This window comes from Crinia signifera, chromosome 2 (assembly GCF_055691185.1).
Source record: "Crinia signifera chromosome 2, ASM5569118v1, whole genome shotgun sequence".
Lineage (NCBI taxonomy): Eukaryota > Metazoa > Chordata > Amphibia > Anura > Myobatrachidae > Crinia > Crinia signifera.
Window position 1 is genome coordinate 188,644,543 of NC_139218.1, and position 19,968 is coordinate 188,664,510.

At 41.9% G+C, this 19,968-nt stretch overlaps 1 protein-coding gene across 7 annotated transcripts in view; it reads right to left on the bottom strand.

Annotated features, from left to right (window-relative positions):
* LOC146060320 (uncharacterized) overlaps positions 1-19,968 on the bottom strand; it is a 267,579-nt gene that overhangs the window by 3,636 nt on the left and 243,975 nt on the right. For all 7 annotated transcript variants that reach the window (XM_083173388.1, XM_083173389.1, XM_083173387.1 and 4 more), the window contains exons 9-12: positions 12,064-12,136; positions 5,400-6,829; positions 3,404-3,458; positions 2,701-2,779 (exon numbers count right to left, since the gene is read on the bottom strand). In XM_083173388.1, coding sequence (XP_083029514.1) covers positions 2,701-2,779; positions 3,404-3,458; positions 5,400-6,829; positions 12,064-12,136 — 1,637 coding nt within the window. The remainder of the gene's footprint in view (positions 1-2,700; positions 2,780-3,403; positions 3,459-5,399; positions 6,830-12,063; positions 12,137-19,968) is intronic.

The following is a 19,968-nucleotide window of genomic DNA, read 5'->3' on the forward strand; positions in this document are numbered from 1 at the left end:
GGTGATGAGCGGGACCTGGTTTTATCCAAACATGACACCTGGCATTCACACTGAAAAGTCAATCTTTGTCTCATCAGACCAGAGAATTTTGTTTCTCGTGGTCTGAGAATCCTTCAGAAGCATTTTGGCAAACTCCAGGCAGGCTGCCATGTGCTTTTTACTAAGGAGTGGCTTCCGTCTGGCCACTCTAACATACAGGCCTGATTGGTGGATTGCTGCAGAGACGGTTGTCCTTTTGGAAAAGTCTCCTCTCTTGACAGAGGGGGATTCTGTAGCTCTGACATAGGGCCTTATTCTAGTTCACTCTTTCTGACAAAATCCTTCTTAGAAGGACAAAACCATGTGCACTGCAGGGGGGCAGATGTAAAATGTGCAGAGAGAATTAGATTTGGGTGAGTTATTTTGTTTCTGTGCAAGGTAAATACTGGCTGCTTTATTTTTACACTGCAATTTAGATCTCACTGTGAAGTAAAACCCCACCCAAATCTAACTCTCTCTGCACAAGTATCATCTGCCCCACCTGCAGTGCACATGGTTTTGTCCATCTAAGAAGGATTTTGTCAGAAAGATTGAACAAGAATAAGGCCCATAGTGACCATAGAATTCTTGGTCACCTCCTTGACTAGGGCCCTTCTCTCCTGATCACTCAGATTAGACGGCTGTCCAGCTCGAGGAAAAGTCCTCTTAGTTCCGAACTTTTTTATATTACGGATCATGGAGGCCACTGTGCTCACTGGGACCTTCAAAGCAGCAGATATTTTTCTGTACCCTTCCCCAGATTTGTGCCTCAAGACAATCCTGTTTTAAAGGTCTACAGACAATTCCTTTGACTCCATGCTTGGTTTGTGCTCTGACATGCATGTGGAACCTTATATAAACAGGTGTGTGCCTTTCTAAATCATGTCCAATCAAACTGAATCTAGCCAAAAAAAGTCAGAATTTGCATGTTTTGTGTAATTCGCACGTGTGAATTGCTGTATAGATTGCACTTTTTTCTGTGGAATTCGCACATTTTGACCTGTCGGTTTTTATTCACACTTCAAGTCTCATCCAGATGTTTTCCCATGATAAAGTATATAACTCGCAAATGTTATAGGGTGCGATTTTTGGTAAACGGTTCAGGGGAGGAGCCAAGAAGGTCAACAAACATCTCAGCTCCTGTCCCGGTGATGTCTACAGCCTAAGAAGTGGATGATCTTTGCCGGAGGCCTCGGGTGAGTATAATTTCCTTCAACAGTGACACCCAAATGGATTCTACATGGAAAAGAGGACTGGCCTTAGGTGGAATCCATAGGTGAGTATGAGTGATTGAATGCAGAAGGAAATAAAGTTTTATTTTCCTGGTGTGTCAGTGTGTTGTTTTTTTATGTTTAGATGTTGGTCCCAGTCCTAAAAGATCTCATTATAGTATGAAAAATCATATATACAAAATGTCAAGCATTCTGGTTATGGGAGACTCAATTTGTATTACATTATGGTTATATTTGTTGCATTATATATTATTGAGGCTCCAATAAGTTCATTTGTTTTTTTTTCTATAAATTGTGAAGATGAATAGACCTCATATCAGTTACATACACCACATTATGGAGGACAGGAGTAATTTCTCATGCCCAGCTGCTAAATCTGATTCCACTCTGTAATATCTGTGAATGCGGCATACTTTACAGGACATTAATGTACGGCTATGGCTTAATTAATATGGCTACCCATGGGTTCCAAGTGAAGGTAAAACAGATACCTACAAGTTAAAGTTATGTGGTAAAACTGAATTTCCAAAACTAGACCAACTTCTCCATGTTTTATTCTACATAACCAGTTAGACAGATTTAGACCTCTAGTTTCATATAAATCTAGTAGTCTGGTCTTGTCAAAGATTTTTAAACCTTCTGAAAACTCAGGAGACCCAATCGCCAGACCAATATAGATGAGTATATGCTCCTGCGACTGGTTTGTCCAATTATAGTGCATCAGCAGCAGCCGGTGTGGCAAAAATTGAAAGTTTATAAAGTGGCACAATCCTTTCAGCATATGAAGATTGGAGATGTGTAGTAAAACTGAAAAGATGTGTACACATAGACTGGGTGTTGTATTTGCAGCCTAGGTCTTCAGTACGAATGTGTCCTTCATTCTGGTCTGTGGTTAGATACCCACAGGACAAAGACTTAAGATAAGGTTAAGAACAGGGCATGGCATTGCCAAGCAGCAGACTTGCCTTTTACAGACCGCTCAACTCACCAGTGCAAGCAATGAAAATATTACTCATTCACAACCACTACTAGTATTTTTAATGTATGTAGTCAAAACTTTGGTCAAAATGTAATAGGGTTCAAATTGCGGTAAAATGTTTAACCTGTTTGAGAAACAAAAATAATGGTCTTGGTTACAAAAATACGGGGGGAAAAAAGACTGGGGGTCCCCTGTATTTTGGAATCAGGACCAGGCTTTAACATGCCACAGCTGGGGGGACAATTTTTTACACAAATCCGCACACTCCCATTAAAAAACCCCGTACATTTCCGATTCTAAAAACACCAGCGAATTCTGACTTTGTCTAAAAAAGTCGCACCCTATTTTGGGGCAAAAATTGCTGTGACATTTGCGATTTTTTAGCAGTCTAAAAAAAAAAAAAATAATCACACCCTATTACATTTTGTCCTTTGTGGTCTCTTATACAGAACCTGTGATTATTCACTGTACCTTGAGTTGGATCTTTGGACCATTTGCGGAGAGTTGCACACTTCTGTACTTTCACAGTTAAAACTTTGAGGCAGCAACTCTATGATATAGAAAACAGTTGCAAAGTTGACAATTTTTTTTCTGATAGGCAAACATATAAAATGCACAAAGGCGCAACAGACGACCAGATGTACTATAACATCACTAGCGCTAAGATGAAAGAACATCTCAAATACCGGAGAGGAAGAGTGAACCCCCATCCAGCCTGGCGATTCCTCTCAGACCCCCCCAAATTGCATCAGCCTAGGGCTGATGCGCTTGTGTCTCAGCCCTAGCTTGCTCACTGGTCATGTGCCAGATCTCAAATGCAGCCCAAAGCCAGCAGCCGCAGCAACCCTGAACAGAGCTGCCCCTGCGGTGATGTATTGGCAACGATACCGGAAGCTGTCAATATCGATAGCTGCAGGAGTCAGAATGCTCAGTGCTACTGACAGATCACACATTGCCCGGCATATCTACGCAATATTTTAGATAGCAGCACCAATAATGACAGGGACGCATGCGGTCATACATGGGGAAGTAGTATCAGTACACATAACGTGCAATGAAACCTATCTTCCCCATAACAAGTGTTCTTACATCTACCCCCTTGACCTTATTTCCAATAAAGATCATACAATGACAAAGCTTTAAAAAAAAAAATAATAATAATAATTTTACTTACTGGGTGAAATAGGGCAGGTGAACGACATATGAATTGGTAGAACGGAGTTACCAGCCTAAAAATTTAAAGTATTAAAAACATATTGAAAAAGTCATAAAAAAAGTAAATATTATTTCACATGGCACCATAAGTATTACAATATAAATGTACTGTATATGTACTCATCGTGACATCTATCATGTCTCCACAGTAGCTGAGCTAGCCCTAATCTGCTCTGGGCAAAACACACTAGGCAATACCTACTTCTCTTCAGTAGGACAGAAACTTCTAGAACACACTGCAAAACAAGCGCTGCAACTCCTCTAAATTTTATCTCTAGGTCGCTCTTCATAAAATGACCTTATTCTGATAGAATGTGATATACAGAGGCTGAGAGTATAATGCTACCATTAAAGGGACCCCCCTCAGTTAAAAACAGAATGGTAAACTTTCCAAATCAATAGTACCACACAAGTTTAACGGTCCAGCAGGATACTGTACATCAGTAAGCCAACTTTTATTACCAAGCTGGGATAGGCGTCCAAGGACAGAGACATATATCGTACCCCACAGGACAGTTTTGATGATGGCTTATTCATTTGACACTGGAAATAAACTGAAAAATGCACAACTATAGCTATCTGATGAGGATTACTATAGTTTGTCAGTACTTTTTCTGATTCATATTAAAGATTCTGAAATAATAAGAATATCAAGACAAATCCCATACCCAAGAACAAGGAACAGTATTTTGACTAGATCAGTTAGATACAATTGCTCAGTGAAAATCTCTTGTGCATCTAGTAAAAATGGCAAAGTAAAAAATTGTCTGTGTGTGCACTAATAGGAGAAACACCGGGAGATTTTGGCTAACCTTCTAGGCGATTTTGACTATCAGGACAAATCTCCTGCCAAAATCTCTGTGTGTAGTCCCCTTAAGTGTTCTGTATCTATATCTATGCTAATCACAAGATGTTCCCTAGCTGTATGCATGACTTAATCAAAGTCATTAAGGCCTCTCTCTTGCAGCTATAAGACAGATAAAACAGTTAAGGCCCCCATACACTAGGGCGACTTGTCCTTAGGACAAGTCGCCCCCGACTTCCCCCTGAGCTTCCCCTGCTGCTCCCCGGGGGAGCTTGATTAGATTGGCACTTGATGTGCCATTTTTTACATGTGATAAATCGTCTCGATTCATCACATGTAAAAAAAAACAAGGAGCGGGGGGGGGGGGGGGGGCTACAGAGCAGGGCTGCTGGTGGGAGCAGGGGGGGCTGGGGAAGCTGCGGGGGACACAGGCGGCATAGAGCCGGGCAGAGGGAGCCGGGAGTTGTCAGTGCTAGAAAAAAAAGCCTATACCTGTGATTGGCTGAGCGCTCTCTCAGCCAATTGCTGACTGGCTGAGAAAGCGCTCAGCCAATCACAGGCCGCCCATTCATTGTATGGGCTTTTTTTTTTTTTATTCAGTGCTGACAGCTCCCGGCTCCCCTTGCCCAGCTCTATGCCGCCTGTGTCCCCCGCAGCGTCCCCAGCCCCCCCTGCTCCCTCCACCGCCGCCCCACTAGATCCCAAGTCGGGTGGTCGGACGTGCAGCAGGTCCGACCACCCGACGCAGATCCGATGCGCACGGGACCGCGCATCGGATCTGAGGGGACATCAAAACTAGCCGATTTTGGTCCGATTTCGGCCAGATCCAACTGATCTGGCCGAAATCTGACCAAAATCGGCTAGTGTATGACCTAGAGTTGCCTCATAAAAAAACAGTGCAATATTAGGCATACACACACACACACACACACACACACACACACACACACACAGAGGTGTCCTCTTGTGTTGCTGTAGCATTGCTTGCTGCAATGTAATGTTATGTCACTGAATGCATTTTGTAAGTCACACCCACAGGTAGTCATGTGTCTGCATGCTCCCACTATCCTTTGCGATGCATGCCGACAGCATAACAAAAACACACACAGCTGAGAAAACACTTATTAAAAACAACAAGGAATTCACTTACTGCATGCGGCACTGGGGAACCAAAACCGATTTCCGTGGAAAACAGGGTACTTTTTGCTCCTAAGTTAACTTTTTGATTTGAGGGGCTTATTATAAAAGTTTCATCTATGTTCTTCTTCCTCTTTAACAATGAGAATGACAGATCCTCGCATGCTGCTCTTTTGACTCCTGGAGACTCTGGCGAATTAACCAGAGAAGATACTGTTTCTGATATAGGAGTTTTAGGTTTACTGGGAGTATTCAGGACTAACTTTCGATACAAACTTTCAAAATGCTCATTTGGTTTAAAATGTCCCACTCCAGGGCTGTGTACTACAGGCGCTGCAGAAAAGGAGTGTTTTCTATTTTCAGTGCAAGTCATTTTTGGAATCTGCACTGGTGTTGTGGTGGTTAAGGTCTTTGTTTGGCATACAGTCCTGATATCTTTACTAGGGGTCTTCATTATGCTCACAGATCGATTATTCATGTTGTCATTTGCTTTGGAGATATTTTTTCCAGAGCTGGAAATGTCAGAAAAAGAGTTTTTTCTTGTGAGAGAGAAATTCAACCTAGGAGACTGTATCATGTGTTCTTTGCAGACAGGAGAGTACACCTCCTCATCATCATCATCATCCTCCTCCTCCTCATCATCATCCTCCTCCTCATCATCATCATCCTCCTCATCCTCATCATCCTCCTCCTCCTCCTCATCATCAATGTGATGCTGGTCAATCTTGCCTATGGTTATGGTCTCGTTGTTCAAACTACAATTTTTCTTGGAATAACTTTTTCCAGGGCTGCATACTTTAGGTAAATCAGAAAAAATGGGGCTTCTTGGTTCAGTTGATGTCACTTTTGTATTATGCTCCAAGTATTCTTTGCAAAAGGTAAATGTTACCTCATCAATTTTCTTCAGCTGCTGTTTAGCAAAGGTCGTTCCTGAGAATAGGGTCATTTTACCCATGTAGTAAACAAAGGTCTCATCTAGGCTTGTACCTTTATTACCTTTATTATTCAAGCTTACTCTTCTAGAATTAATGTTGGATAAAAATGTCTTTCCTGGACTTATGCCTTTATTACCCTCAATGAGCATGCTGGCCTTGTTTAAGCTCCCTTTTGTATTATTCACATTGCCATGGAAGGTATTGTCATGACTTGGTATCATATTACTGTTGTTATTCCATGTGAATGTTCCATCCAAGGTAGGAGCAGCTGTATGTAATGGGATACTGCTGGGTAACGAACCAATTTCTTTGTGGTCTACAAGATGGGTTTCGTTCAAGTGCCTTTTCTGCCAAAAGGAGTCATCAGAGGCCTGAGGCATGGTTTTGTCTTCTGTTTCTTCATCACTAGGTCCAGAGTATGGAATAGACTTGGAACATGTTCTGCCCCCAGTTTTCACGCCTGACATTTGTTTCTTTTTAGACTCTGGGTATTTCTGTGAGAGAAGTCCTTTTATAGTAGGGGAAAAAAAATATGTCACTGAGTGTCATTCATATACATATCTTACTGAAATCTTCAAAAAAGCAGCTGCATTAGGAAAATACTGCACACTATACATGAATGTATTTATAATGTTACCATTGTCCATGATATTGAGGAGCAGAAGATGGAGTTATTGGCAGCTAACCAGTGCAGAGTCTCAGCAGGATGACCAGAGCAAAATGGAGTGTTCCGGATTGTGACAATTAGTACTTTTCTTATTGTAGGACAGAAATAGCAACAGGTTCTTTGCTCTTAAGCAGTGTTGGAAACTAACTTATCTGATAGCTTTTTATTTTAAAATGACGGATCTGATATCCAGGTTAGCAGATGGAGGGCTCATTACTTCTGGATGCAGCACTGGTTACCATTTGTTGGGAGTAGGGTGGGGGGGGAGAAAAAATGCTCTTATTGATTTACTTTATTTTTGTTTAAACCAGTTAATCTTTGCATTAATATATTTATGGAAATAAATAAATCATGTATTAGAAACCTTGATCAACCATGTTTTAAGACAATGTTGCTGTGAGCGATCCTCAAAATATCCGCTAAAAATGCCAGCATCGCTCACATAGACTGTTCTTTTAGCATAAATAAATACACATACAGCCCAGTCAATTAATTGAAGTTTAGTTAAAAATTGCACCCAAAAAAGGAAAGGTTGCTGTGAGCTGCGCTGCCATTTTTATAGGATATTTTGAGGATCTCTCACAGCAACGTCGGCACTCAGAGGGTTTCGGAAAACGGTTCGCTTGGCAATTTTCACTCCTATTTCGCCAGATTCCATTGACACTCAAAGGGTTAATGCTGTCTTACATTAATAACATTATTTGGCTTTAATTTGATTTGACATCTTCCAATAAAACTATTTTTTTTATAACATTATATTCCTATATGGGGGGGGGGATCTTTTTAGAAGCGGTACTTTGCTATGGCTTAAAGGTTCGCCAGCGGATGCCCTGTCAGACCCAATGCTGGTGTCCCCTCCCCGATACATGCTCTTATAGTATTAAGTACTATGCTACACATTCTAAAATACACAACGCATAATCTCGATAAGCAGCCAGACCACCAGCTATAACACATGAGATCAGAGATTGCAGGCAATATTACAACAGATAAAAATGGCCTCTAATTGGATACCTACTTATCACTTCTTATAATGAAATAAATCTGATTAGTAATACAAAATGCTAATCACTTTTCAGAGAAACACACACATGAGGAGTTTAGCATTAGCACTGGCATTAAAAAGTTTGACTAAAACACCTGTATTAGTATAATAGCCTTGTATTTGAGAAGTCACGGCACCGTGCCAGTAGTCACAGAATAATAATAATTAAAAAAATTAACAATTGGTTTTGAAACCATGGAATACACCAAGATGGTTTAAATCAGTCAACTGTGGCTGTGAGGAACCAGTTCTTTCTATGATAGCAACCATGCACCTTTGGCCAAAATAGCACTATCAGTATGAGCCTTGCCTAATCTTATTTTCTTCAGTGTTTTTGGGATGGTTTTGGAGGAATGGCATTAGCCAGAGAATCATTACACTATTAAACTGGGTACACACTATGCAATTTTCGCAATTTATATGCACAATAACGATATTATTAACAATATTATCATGCACATGGTCTAGTGGGTGCCCAGTATATCGTTAACGATGGTCACTTCAGCGGGTTGTTAAGAATCTCCCGGTCATCAAAACATGTAGTCAAATCTGACTACATCATCGACGACTGCACAGAATCTGAAATTGTATGCATCTCACCATTCTCAATGCCGATAAAGAGAATTCCTTTACCTTTGTTTTAGTACTGAAAAAAATAATCAAATAATGGTTAATTTCACTCATTCACTTGCTTGTTTGCTTTTTGAAATTATTTGATTTTAATCTGTGAAGGCATGTGGAAGGTAGTCTACACTATGGCTTGTTATAGAATATGAATCTATCATGGTTTTGTAAAAAAAAAAAACACAGAACAATCTCCATGACACAACAGCAATCCGTTTTGGTTTACATTCTACTGATCACTCTAGGTTGCTAGTTTTCATTTAGGAGACCATAAATGAGGATTAACCTATCTCAGGTCTTTTCTCTTTCAGGACAGAACAATTTCCAGGTTTTGGCGACTGGCTCAGGAAGCAAAAATGTTTTTAATACATAATTTACAAGTACAAGAGGTGATCATTTCATGCATTTTTGTTTCAACTCTAACGGACTACTGGTTACTACAGGGGTTCCCAATCTTTTTTGATTCACGGCACCCTAGAGAATCTGAATTGTTTTCACGGCACCCCTAGGTCCCAAAAAAATTTATTAGATTGGGTTTATATGCGATTCTTAGCGTCAGTTATGTGGTAAAGGGCAGTATTTGCTTCTGTTTGTACACATTCTATGACTGGCAGCCACCAGCACTGGTTTTGCTCATAAATAATTAACCATTAATAATTTGAGTTGGTCCTGGACCACCAAGGCGCGGCACCCCTGCAAGTGTCCCGAGGCACCCCAGGGAGCCACGGCACACAGTTTGGGAACCACTGGGTTACTATCTAGAAAAAAGAAATATTCATGGTTCAAACAAAATGAACAAAACTGTAGAGCAAGTATCAATGGGAGCATAACTGTCAGTTACACCAAACTATCTTGCACAGCATGCTACAGTATGTGGGGAGCGTAAAACATTGAATGAGAGAAATTGGAGTTAACGTCTTTTACATTGTGCATGTCACATAGTCAAAATTGCTTTGCATTCACAGTCTATTTTGCGATGCCACACATTATAACCACCTGCTGGGGAATAGGGTGTACACACGGTGCGATTCTGGCTAACTTGCTAGGCAATTTAACAAAATAGTTTGCCTAGCACATCGCACCTTGTGTACATGGCTTTAGAGATTAACATCAACCTGGTAGTAAGAAAATTATACAGGAAAACAGATGCAAATTTATACCTGACTAATAGCAAAGAGTACATATTGTAGAGAGGAATCAACTTAAATAAAAAAAACATAAGTATTGTGTAACAAAGTGGTTCCCAAACGGTGTACCACGGGCGCTTGTGTGGTCCTAGATCAAATGATTTGGTCTGACATCTTTAAAGTCGTGCACTGGCAGTAGCCATAAGGTGCCCCATACATGGTGCGTTTCTGCCTTGCCCATCACATAGTACAAAAGGTATGTGCAGCCCATACTTTTTGTACTAGTTAGCATCACATCTAGATCAAAATACACACTGGAATGTATTCAATGCTAATATGTCGCCGTAAATAAGGGTGAGTGTGCATGTTTTTTTGAGAGTAGTGAAGTTTTCTCTCCTATTTTGTGCTTCCCTGTATTCAACTCTGTTGCTTCTCCAAAAATATTTTGCGAAGCTAACTCAGTTCACCCTGCACTTCTCCCCGGTGTTCGCAATGTCTGTTCAATGGGGATTTTAGTGTCTCTCTCAAAAAAAGTATTCAATGCACAAATTGCGAGTCCTGCTGGTTTCTTTTTTTAGAGATTTTTCCCTCGGCATCTTTTTTAGGTGAACTGTAGGGTTATCTTTGTTAAAGTTGTTATTTTTTTTGTTTCTTATGGTTTATAAATTAAACAAAATGGACTCTAATGTATTTATTGCAAGTGCCATAATGCTGTACTTCTATATTAATTTATTTGGAATTTAATAAGTTATTTTAATGGTAACCAATAAGAAATCATTTTGGAATGCTCCTAGTAATTTCCCATGCTTCCTCTCTTCTTCCTCACCTAACCCCCAAACAGGCTTTTAAACACGCTAACAATTATACAATAAATTAAATAAAAACACAGGGCAAAGAAACAATGCCAAAAGCACAACACAAGGATAAAGGCCAAACAGAACAAAATACACCCGTCTGCACAAACCCAATTAAAATAGTCACACAGCCATTTGTTGTAAAATAAATACTGAACAAAACATTAACCTTTCTAAACCTTTGTAAAAAAAAAGTCCACAAATGCGAGGAACACGCTGCTGAGATGAACACCCTGCTCAGGAATATCCCAGTCTGACCAGCTCACGTGGAGAGCAGGAGAAAACAGATCTCTCCAGTTACAGCGCTCCCATTTGAACTCGCATAATTATGCTAAGTTCGCAAAAGGGGCCGGCGAGCTGGCCACACGTTGAATACTGAGGAAGTCAGATATGAGGAGATAAGAAAAAGTGCCGAGCACTTCAGCGAGATCACAGGGACACAGAACAGTGAGCGGTGAGCCAGACTCTCAAAAAACATTGAATACTCCTCACTGTTGTAGCGGGTCGCATGGGTTTTGAACTAGATGCAATCTACTAAAAAAAACGCACAGAGCATTGCACCATGTGTGGGCACATTTAATGAGACATGGTGGTGTACACAGGCTGCTGCTACACTGCTAGTGTATGGCCATATCTCCCAAAGTCTCTGCCTCCTCTGTAAATGCAGCTTCCAGCAACAGGATGCACTGTACACATACTCCTGGCACCCTGAAGACAGCTATGGAAGTAGTATAAGAGTAATTCTTTCCATCCCCAACTCCCGTCCTTCATGTTTGTTTCACGTCATCTTTAGTTAACTCTCTTATGTCTCTCCATATGTGACTTATTGTATCCGCCTTGTTATGGCTACCACTGACCACTCTGTTGCCCCTCCTCTTTCTCCAACCACCCGCTGTCTACTTGTATAATTTCTCCCATCTTCAGGCCTTTCCTTCTTTTCTGTTCCAAGAAATAGGCAAAACCAGCACCGGCGCCTTGCTATCAGAAGTGTTATAGCTTAACAGCACATAAATGATAATTAAATCTTAAATCTAAAAATGTCAAGTAAGTAATATTTTTGGATTTGAATCAGGTTTGTTCAGTAGCTCAGTATGATTATTTTGGGGAAAGGATCTGAAGTGCAAAAATCCATCTGAAAAAACCCAAGCATAAGACAAGTTTTGCTGCGGAATAGCATATGAAGTTCAGATGGAATCTTTCCACTTACTGTATATCTTACCTGACCTAGGGGTGCTGTGAATAACATTTCTGGAGGCCCGGTCTAAAGGCCTCATTAATTATTAAAGATCAGAACGACAGGTGTAAAGTGTTGCAGAAAATGCACAAGGTAAAATGTTTTTCTAGCGAAAGAAAAAAAGCTGTGACATACATAAACATGATATTAGGTAAACTTGTTCTTTAAAATGTATTTAAAAAAGTGAATACCCTTAAATGAGCACTCTATTTCCACTGGAGAATGTAGAAGGGTGGAGCACATTTTGCGTGAAGAATTTTCACCCTAAAAAAAAAAAACTAATTAGATGCATTTTTCCCTTTATACTTGCTTGAGTGACCCCATCCTTTGTTATACTCCAAGAGATGTTATGCTTGCTATACATATATGTAGAGCATCCAGAAGTGAAAACACACGCACATACATATATGATATTGATACAGGGGGCACAACACTTACCATAATAAACTAACTCACATTAATATACAAATAATCAAATAAATAATTGGGTTTTAGTTCATGTATTGATCAATGCATTTAAGCTTACAGCCCATCGCCAAGGGACCCTATTTCACTGCAGGGCACCTTTTTAAATATGTGGTTGAGATATGTAGATAATTAATACATAACTTTTATTAATATCACTTAAAATTAGCAAAAAGCAAATTGGTATCAATTATACATAATATACAGTCAAGTGGAGGTGATTATTTCTCATTAAAATTAGTCTTAGTTAAATAAAAAGGCGCAATGATATCCCCAAACAATTATTTCAGCAGATGATGCTGTAATAGCAAATATCAAGATAGGGGACAAAGTATTGACTTTTTATTCCATAGCAATGAATTAAATAATGTTTTCAATCAATCAAAAATAACCGTTGCTATTGGAGCAGTACACCACCTATGCTTGCTAATGCATAGGTGGTAACTGGTACACTTGGAAGAAAAGGATGAATAGCTGTGTTCACTGTGTTTGGTGGTGAAATGACAGATGCTTAAACTGAAGGTGGCTTCATTATTTCTGATGTTTGCATGGATGGGTGGTGCAATTTACTGCACCAGGTATTCTTTGGAAGTCAACAAAAGAAAAAAGGGAATGTGATGTCGCGGGTTGTGATGTGCGTATATTACAAAATTGCAATATAAATGAAGTATAAATACTGTCTACTATATCTGGACTGTCGCATCATTTGAACAAAAAAGGTGCCAACCCTCACAGAAAAAAGCAATAATTTTGGGAAATAAATAATAAATACATAAATATCATTTTTTACAGTATACTTCAGGGGTGGGCAATAAGAGGCCCTATTGCGGTTGATAAACTACACATCCCAGCATGCATTACCTTAGTGTTGCTGTTTGGCCATGCTGAAACTGATGCACGGCATGCTGGGATGTGTAGTTCTTTAACAGCTGGAGGGTCGCTTATTGCCCACCCCTGGTCTATTTGCTCTAAGTGCAGCACTTAATTTTTCCGCCAAAAATTGTTGCTCCTTCCTTGGAAGTCTCATATACAAGTATTGGCCTGGCCACTCACTGCTTGGCTTCCAAGATGAAATGAGATTAGGCATTCCAGTGGGGTATGGCAGTATGATGTCGACTAATAGAAATTAGAGTGTATGGTTGTCAGCTTTCAAAGCAGAAAAGAGGATTTTATATTACCTACCAGTAAATCCTTTTCTCGTCCATAGGGTATACTGGGGAATCAAGTAGACAATGAGGTATAGATGGGTTCATAGGAGCTGAGGCACTATAATAAAATTCAACATCCTGTGTGATGGCTCCTCCCCTCTATGCCCCCTCCCACAGCCCAGTCTAGGAAAAATTGTGCAAGAAGGAGACGGTCATCATACTCAGAGAGGAGAAACATTAGTAGAAGTAAACACAACATACAAGCAGTATAACAAGACAAAAAAAAAGGCAATCAAACCTGACCAACACAGGGAAAACGAAGCACAGCGGAGAGCGCCCAGTATACCCTATGGACTAAGAGAAATGGATGAGTAGGTAATATAACATGCTCTTTTCTCTAACGTCCATAGGGTATACTCGGGCATCAAGTTGACAACGGGGACATCCCAAAGCTCCCACAATGGGCGGGAGATTGCGGAGTCCCTTGAAGAACAGAACTGCCGAACTGAAGATGCTCTGAGGCCAGGGTGTCAAACCTATAGAACTTTACAAAGGAGTTGGGTACCCAACCAAGTTGCCGCTCTGCAGAACTACAGAACTGAAATTCCTCGGACAACCGCCCAAGAAGAGCCCACCGACCTAGTAGAATAAGCTGAAATAAAAGCACGACCTGGACAGCAGCTTGTGTGTACGCCTGCTGAATTGTCATCCTAATCCACGTAGCGATAGTTTGTTTTGAGGCAGGATAGCCAATCTTGTTGGCTTTGAACAGGAATAAAATTTTTTTATGATTTTCTGGTACAAGCAGTCCATGAAACATTTTAAAGCCATAACCCCATCAAGCGACTTTAGAGTAGCGGAACCAGCCGTGACCGCTGGTACCACAATGGGCTGTCTGATATGCAAGGCCGACACCGCCTTTGGTAGGAACTTTGGCCTCGTACAAAGCTGAAAGATTAGGTACGGACTTCTGCAGGAAAGGCCCCCCCCAGCTCCGAAACTCTCCTCGCCAAAGCCAGCAACAGAACAGTTTTCCGCGTGAGAAACTTGATATTAACTGAGGACAGAGGTTCAAACCATGAGGATTGTAAAAACTCCAAAACCAGGTACAAATCCCAAGGCACCACCAGTCAAACAAATAGGGTCTGGATGTTAAGTACTCTTTTAAAAAACGTTTGTACCGCAGGAATTAAAGCCAGTTGCGTTTGAAGGTAGAGATTTCTGCTTTATCTATATTCTTCGAGAACCCAGACTTAGTACCAAATCCACAATAGAGTGGAGGTGGATGCGGACACTGTGCTCCAACAGGACTCTGGTAGAAGCTTTGATCAGGAGGTCGTCCAGATAAGGTACAACATTCACCCCATTCAGACGAAGAAATAGCATCATCTCCGCTATGACCTTGGTAAATATTCATGGCGCTGTAGACAGCCCGAAGGGCAAGGCCCAGAATTGATAGTGGTCTTTTTGAACTGCAGATCAAAGATAAGCCTGATGAGGCGGCCAAATTGGTACATGGAGATAGGCATCTAATGATACCAGAAAGTCCTTTTCCTCCAGGCCCGAAATCACCGCCCTTAAAGACTCCATCTTGAACTTGAAAGTTTTTAAGTAACTGAATCAGTTTTTGGATGGCCTCTAATAGAGTCTTCTGAGATTCTTGTAAAACGGGCAAGCCTGACTTGAAGAATCTGAGAGGAGTGAGAGATGCGAACTCTATCTTGTACCCCTGAGTAATCAGGTAGAGCACCCAGAGATGCAGACAAGAAGCCCTGCAAACCAGACTGAAGTGTTGTAGCTGTGCCCCTACCAGTAGATCCCCATAGCAGGAAGGAACCATCATACGGAAGGTTGTGCGGGAGCAGTGGCAAGTCCCTGCTCTTGACAACCTGCTGCGGTTGGTCTTCAGGGTTTTCCTCTGGTGCCTCTGGCAGCATTTGAGGCTCCTCATGCTCTTGACCAAAACCTAGCGGTACAAAAGGACTGCAGGGAAGGACCGGGGTAGCTCTGTCGTTCAGAAGGAGGTGCCCATGGCAGATAAGTAGATTTCCCCGCAGTGGCCTGCGATATCTACTTGTTAAGTTCTTTGCCAAACAAAGCCTTCTACCCCAATCCCCCAATTTTGATTCGGGGTCGGCTGCCCACTGGCGTAGCCATAAGGTTCTACGGGCAGACACAGCCATAGTAGTCGTGCATGCAGCCACAATGCCTATCTCTTTTAGGGCCTCACATAAGAAGTCAGCCGACTCCTGAAGTGTAAGCATGTCCACTTGAGGAACATCCTCCTGCAGGTCAGCCTGGACCGCAGCGGCTCATTTGCTAATGGCCTTTGTGATCCAACATCCAGCAATGACAGGCCTCTGCAAAGCTCCTGCTACTACATAAATAGCCTTTAAAGTAGTGTCTAACTTTCTATCCCGGCGTCTTATAGGGAGGCCATGCACGGGACAGTTAAATCTATCTTTTTGGACAGACGGAACACAAAAGTATACACTGCTGGTGTATTTTCCCATACTCTCCTGTCCTCCTTGTCGGGGAGATTGAGCACTTCCCTAATAGCAAAAATAAGAGATTCTACTCCTTGAGAATGGGCTTCCTCAGGAGTATCCACCTCCCCCTCCTCCTGGTCTCCCTCCTCTGAGTCAGATCTGAGGAGAGGGGGGAGTGTGTGATTCTGAGGAGCTAACCTAGGAGGCTGTGACCTATGTGTAGAGGGAGCAGCCATTAAATCAGAGACTGTCTTTTTGCAGATCCAGTCTCTCTTCCTTTGCAACTGCAAGTTCAGAGGAAACGGAGGACATCATATCCTTTATAAACCTTTATAAACTCTAGCCAAGCAGGCTCTTGAACACTGCTACTGCTCATACTGCCTTTTAATAGAACAGAACAGTAAAAATAAACTGTACCTATATATACAATGCAAAGGTATGACCTCCCAGTAAGCTGCCCAGACCCTGAGAAGGAAGGAAGGAGGGAGGGAGTGAGAGGGAGAGAGAGGGAAGGAGAGAGAGAGAGAGAGAGAGAGAGAGAGAGAGAGAGAGAGAGAGAGAGAGAGAGAGAGAGAGAGAGAGAGAGAGAGAGAGAGAGAGAGAGAGAGAGAGAGAGAGAGAGGGGTGGTGGGGAGAGGGAGAGGGAGAGAGAGAGAGAACCGGCACAGAAGCCCCTATGGAGAGATTTATCTCTTCCAGGCTTTTTGTAAAACACAGACTTGAAGAGTGTGTCCTGCAACAGGACTATCGACTCTCAATATGGCCCCTATAACCTAATGTTACCAGCACAGTGTATCAGGGCCCCAATGCTGCATAGTTGCAGTGCTTGTATCCCTGTAGAAGATGGTGCCGGCTGCTGCTGGTACCGCTCCCCAGAAGCTCCGCCCCCAAGAGAGTGCAGATGCTTCACTGTTCAGGAGAGCGCTTTCACTGCCAGACAGTCTGGGAAGTCCCGTTTGTGGAGATCTCGGCAGCGCTGTGTTTGGCGCTGAGCTGCGGGTGCGCTCGTTAGTCACCATGCAACTGCTGTGCATCACCCTTCAGGAACGGAGTCCTGTCAGTGGGTCACAGACCATTAACCCTGAAAGAGGTTGTACCATGAACAACCTCAGCGCTATAGACAGACTGGTAGTGAGCCAGTACTGTCTGTAAAAATAAAATAAAAACCATTTCCAAGGAATAGAGGGGAGGAGCCAGCACACAGGATATTAAATTTTATTAAAGTGCACTGGCTCCTATGGACCCATCTATACCCCATTGTCTACTTGATTCCCCAGTATATCCTATGGACATAAGAGAAAACCAAGATAGCACTTCTGCTTTCCAGTGTATTACAGACTGAAGGGTTAATCAGCCATCTTGTTTTCATTGAAGGGTTAATCAGCCATCTTGTTTCTCTATGTCTGTCCCTGCTGATTTCAAGGTGGTTATATCCTGGCTCTTTTCCAGTACTCGCTGCTATCATAAACTTTGTTACTTTCCTTAGACACTGTACATTCTGTGCTTTCTCATAACTAACGAATACTACACAAGGCGATGTATAAGCCACCCCACAAAGACACTGCTATTTCCCTACCTCTGCACCAAATATTAACCAATCATGTAATTGAACCAGCGTCGTTTGTTGTGTATAAATATGTTGTTTTCGTCATCATTAAATCAGAGTTCAACCTTGTATCTGTGGTCATCGTTACTGGTCATATCATATGAGGTTACACTCTCACGGAGCTCTAAGGGGTCTTCACACTGAGGTCAAATAAGGTAATTAATAGATCAGACAATCGATACATCGGCGTATGATCGATTCTCTTCAAGTGGGGGCTCGGCCACCGGGATGCGAGGTCCATTCCTACACAGATGTCATAAAGATTTTACAGTCTGCCTGAATCTGTTGTGAGGTTACGGACATACTCGATCCTGAACCTGTGACACCATGCCTGGGGTATGTTGAATGTCTTATATAGAAGTTAGAGTCTTCTATCATAGAAGTTAAAGTCTTCTATTTTTGTGCACATAACCTGATCTGGGATCAGATGCCGTACTTGGAGTACGAAGGAGACCTGGGGTCTTTAGTCTAAATAGTACCTCACTTTGAACGCCCATTCTTTATTGGCCAATTGTCTTTATTGTATTGTCTTAAAGTATAAGTTTTTCTTTCATTCAATATCCCTGTGTGATTGGTGAGTATACACACTCGTGATATCTGTATTTCCTTGTAAACCGTGCGGCTGGTAAGTTCACGCACAATAACTTCACCATTTGTCTAATCTGACTACTGTATGCCAACAGACTTGCGGACTTTATGCTCTCCTTCTCGGAGTAACGCAACGTGAGGCTTCACATACAGTTCTCAGCAACATAACAACAAGACTCTGTCCACCGTCACGTAGACGGTCTGTTGTTTCACTAACATTTTGTACTTTTATATTTAATGGGATGTATCTAGAGGAAATATAGTTCATATAATATTCAGATAAAGACCAACCCTCACAGTCTGCTGCCACAGGTCCCGACCTGCCTGACTGAAGACGGTGCCCCTGGTCTGAGTATTAAGAACTTTCCACGCTCCCATTCATAGTCAGAAATATTGATACACAATCATACCCCGACATGGGTGGAAATAATAGTAAGAATAAAACAGTCTATCCACCCCCATTACCTAGTGAAATATGTAAGGAGTATGTTGCCCACAAATTATTACCTTGTTAATCCATGAGGTGGACAATATAATAGATGGGACTGGAATCAAGTCCCCAGTATTAAAACCCCGATCCCTGCAATATAGTAAACAGCTGCAGATTATCCCCTTAACAAAGCACAGGAGATAACTGACATGTGGAATGAAATCACCGTACACCAGTTCAGCTTTGAAAGATCTATTTTCTATTGAGCTCTCAGGGTGTACGGCGGATTCCTGCTAGGCTTCTGTGTCTTTGCTGGAAGAGGGGGGTTTGAGGGGGAAGCTGCAGTATTGGTCTCTCTCTCCCTAACACTGAACATCGCTGCCTATTGCAGTTTCATGTAAATAGAAACCTACAGTCACTGAATTTTGGAAGAGATTTAAAAGATGCTGGACTGAGGAAACGGGACTATTTCTTGAAATATTCCCTTTACTCATTTCCACCTTTACCAATAACCTACACCCCTCCATTTCCACGCCAGTCAAACAGAATGTCTCTACCTGGACATCTGACAAACTCACTGAATTTAGTGAGCACTTATATGAAAAAGAATCTGCTGGATGTTTTGATATGAAGAAGACTGTCGTCACTTCTACTCACAACTTCCAAAATAATAACAGAGGCCCACCAAATAGACCAAATAGGGGGATCCCACAAAATAACCAGAAAAGACCATATAGACCCCCTCAGGGTCCAACACCCCGTGCGCCTCCATACAACAGAGATTACAACAATACTGGTGCAGTACCAAGACAAACAACTTGTTTCAACTGTGGCCGGAATACACACTGGGCTAGGGACTGTCCACTCCCTCCCCAGAAACCACAACAACCTTACACTCACAGACCCCAACAGGGACCATACAGACCACACTCAACATCAGTTCAAGACCATGTACGTTTCAGAGTGGACTGGTCTGACCCTGCACATTGACGGGGCCCGGAGGAGGGTATCCCATCTTTTGCACAGTTCACTACTCATTGGGAAGATTCACCCCTCATCACATTATATGTTGATGATAAAAAACTGTCCTTTCTAGTAGACAGTGGGGCAACAACCAGTGTTTTGTGTTCTCTTAACTATGATGGTGAACTGCAAAAGACTACTCCTTCAATGGGAATCAACGGGATACCCACTGACACATACCTGACTGACCCAGTTATCATACGCTCTGACAAGGGAAAACACTTAGGGATACACCAATTCAGGATCATCCCAGAATGTCCTGTTAACTTACTGGGCCGTGACTTGTTTAGTAAATTCCACATCTCCATCTCACCCTCTCCACAAGGGAGTGAGCTCCAAGTCACCTC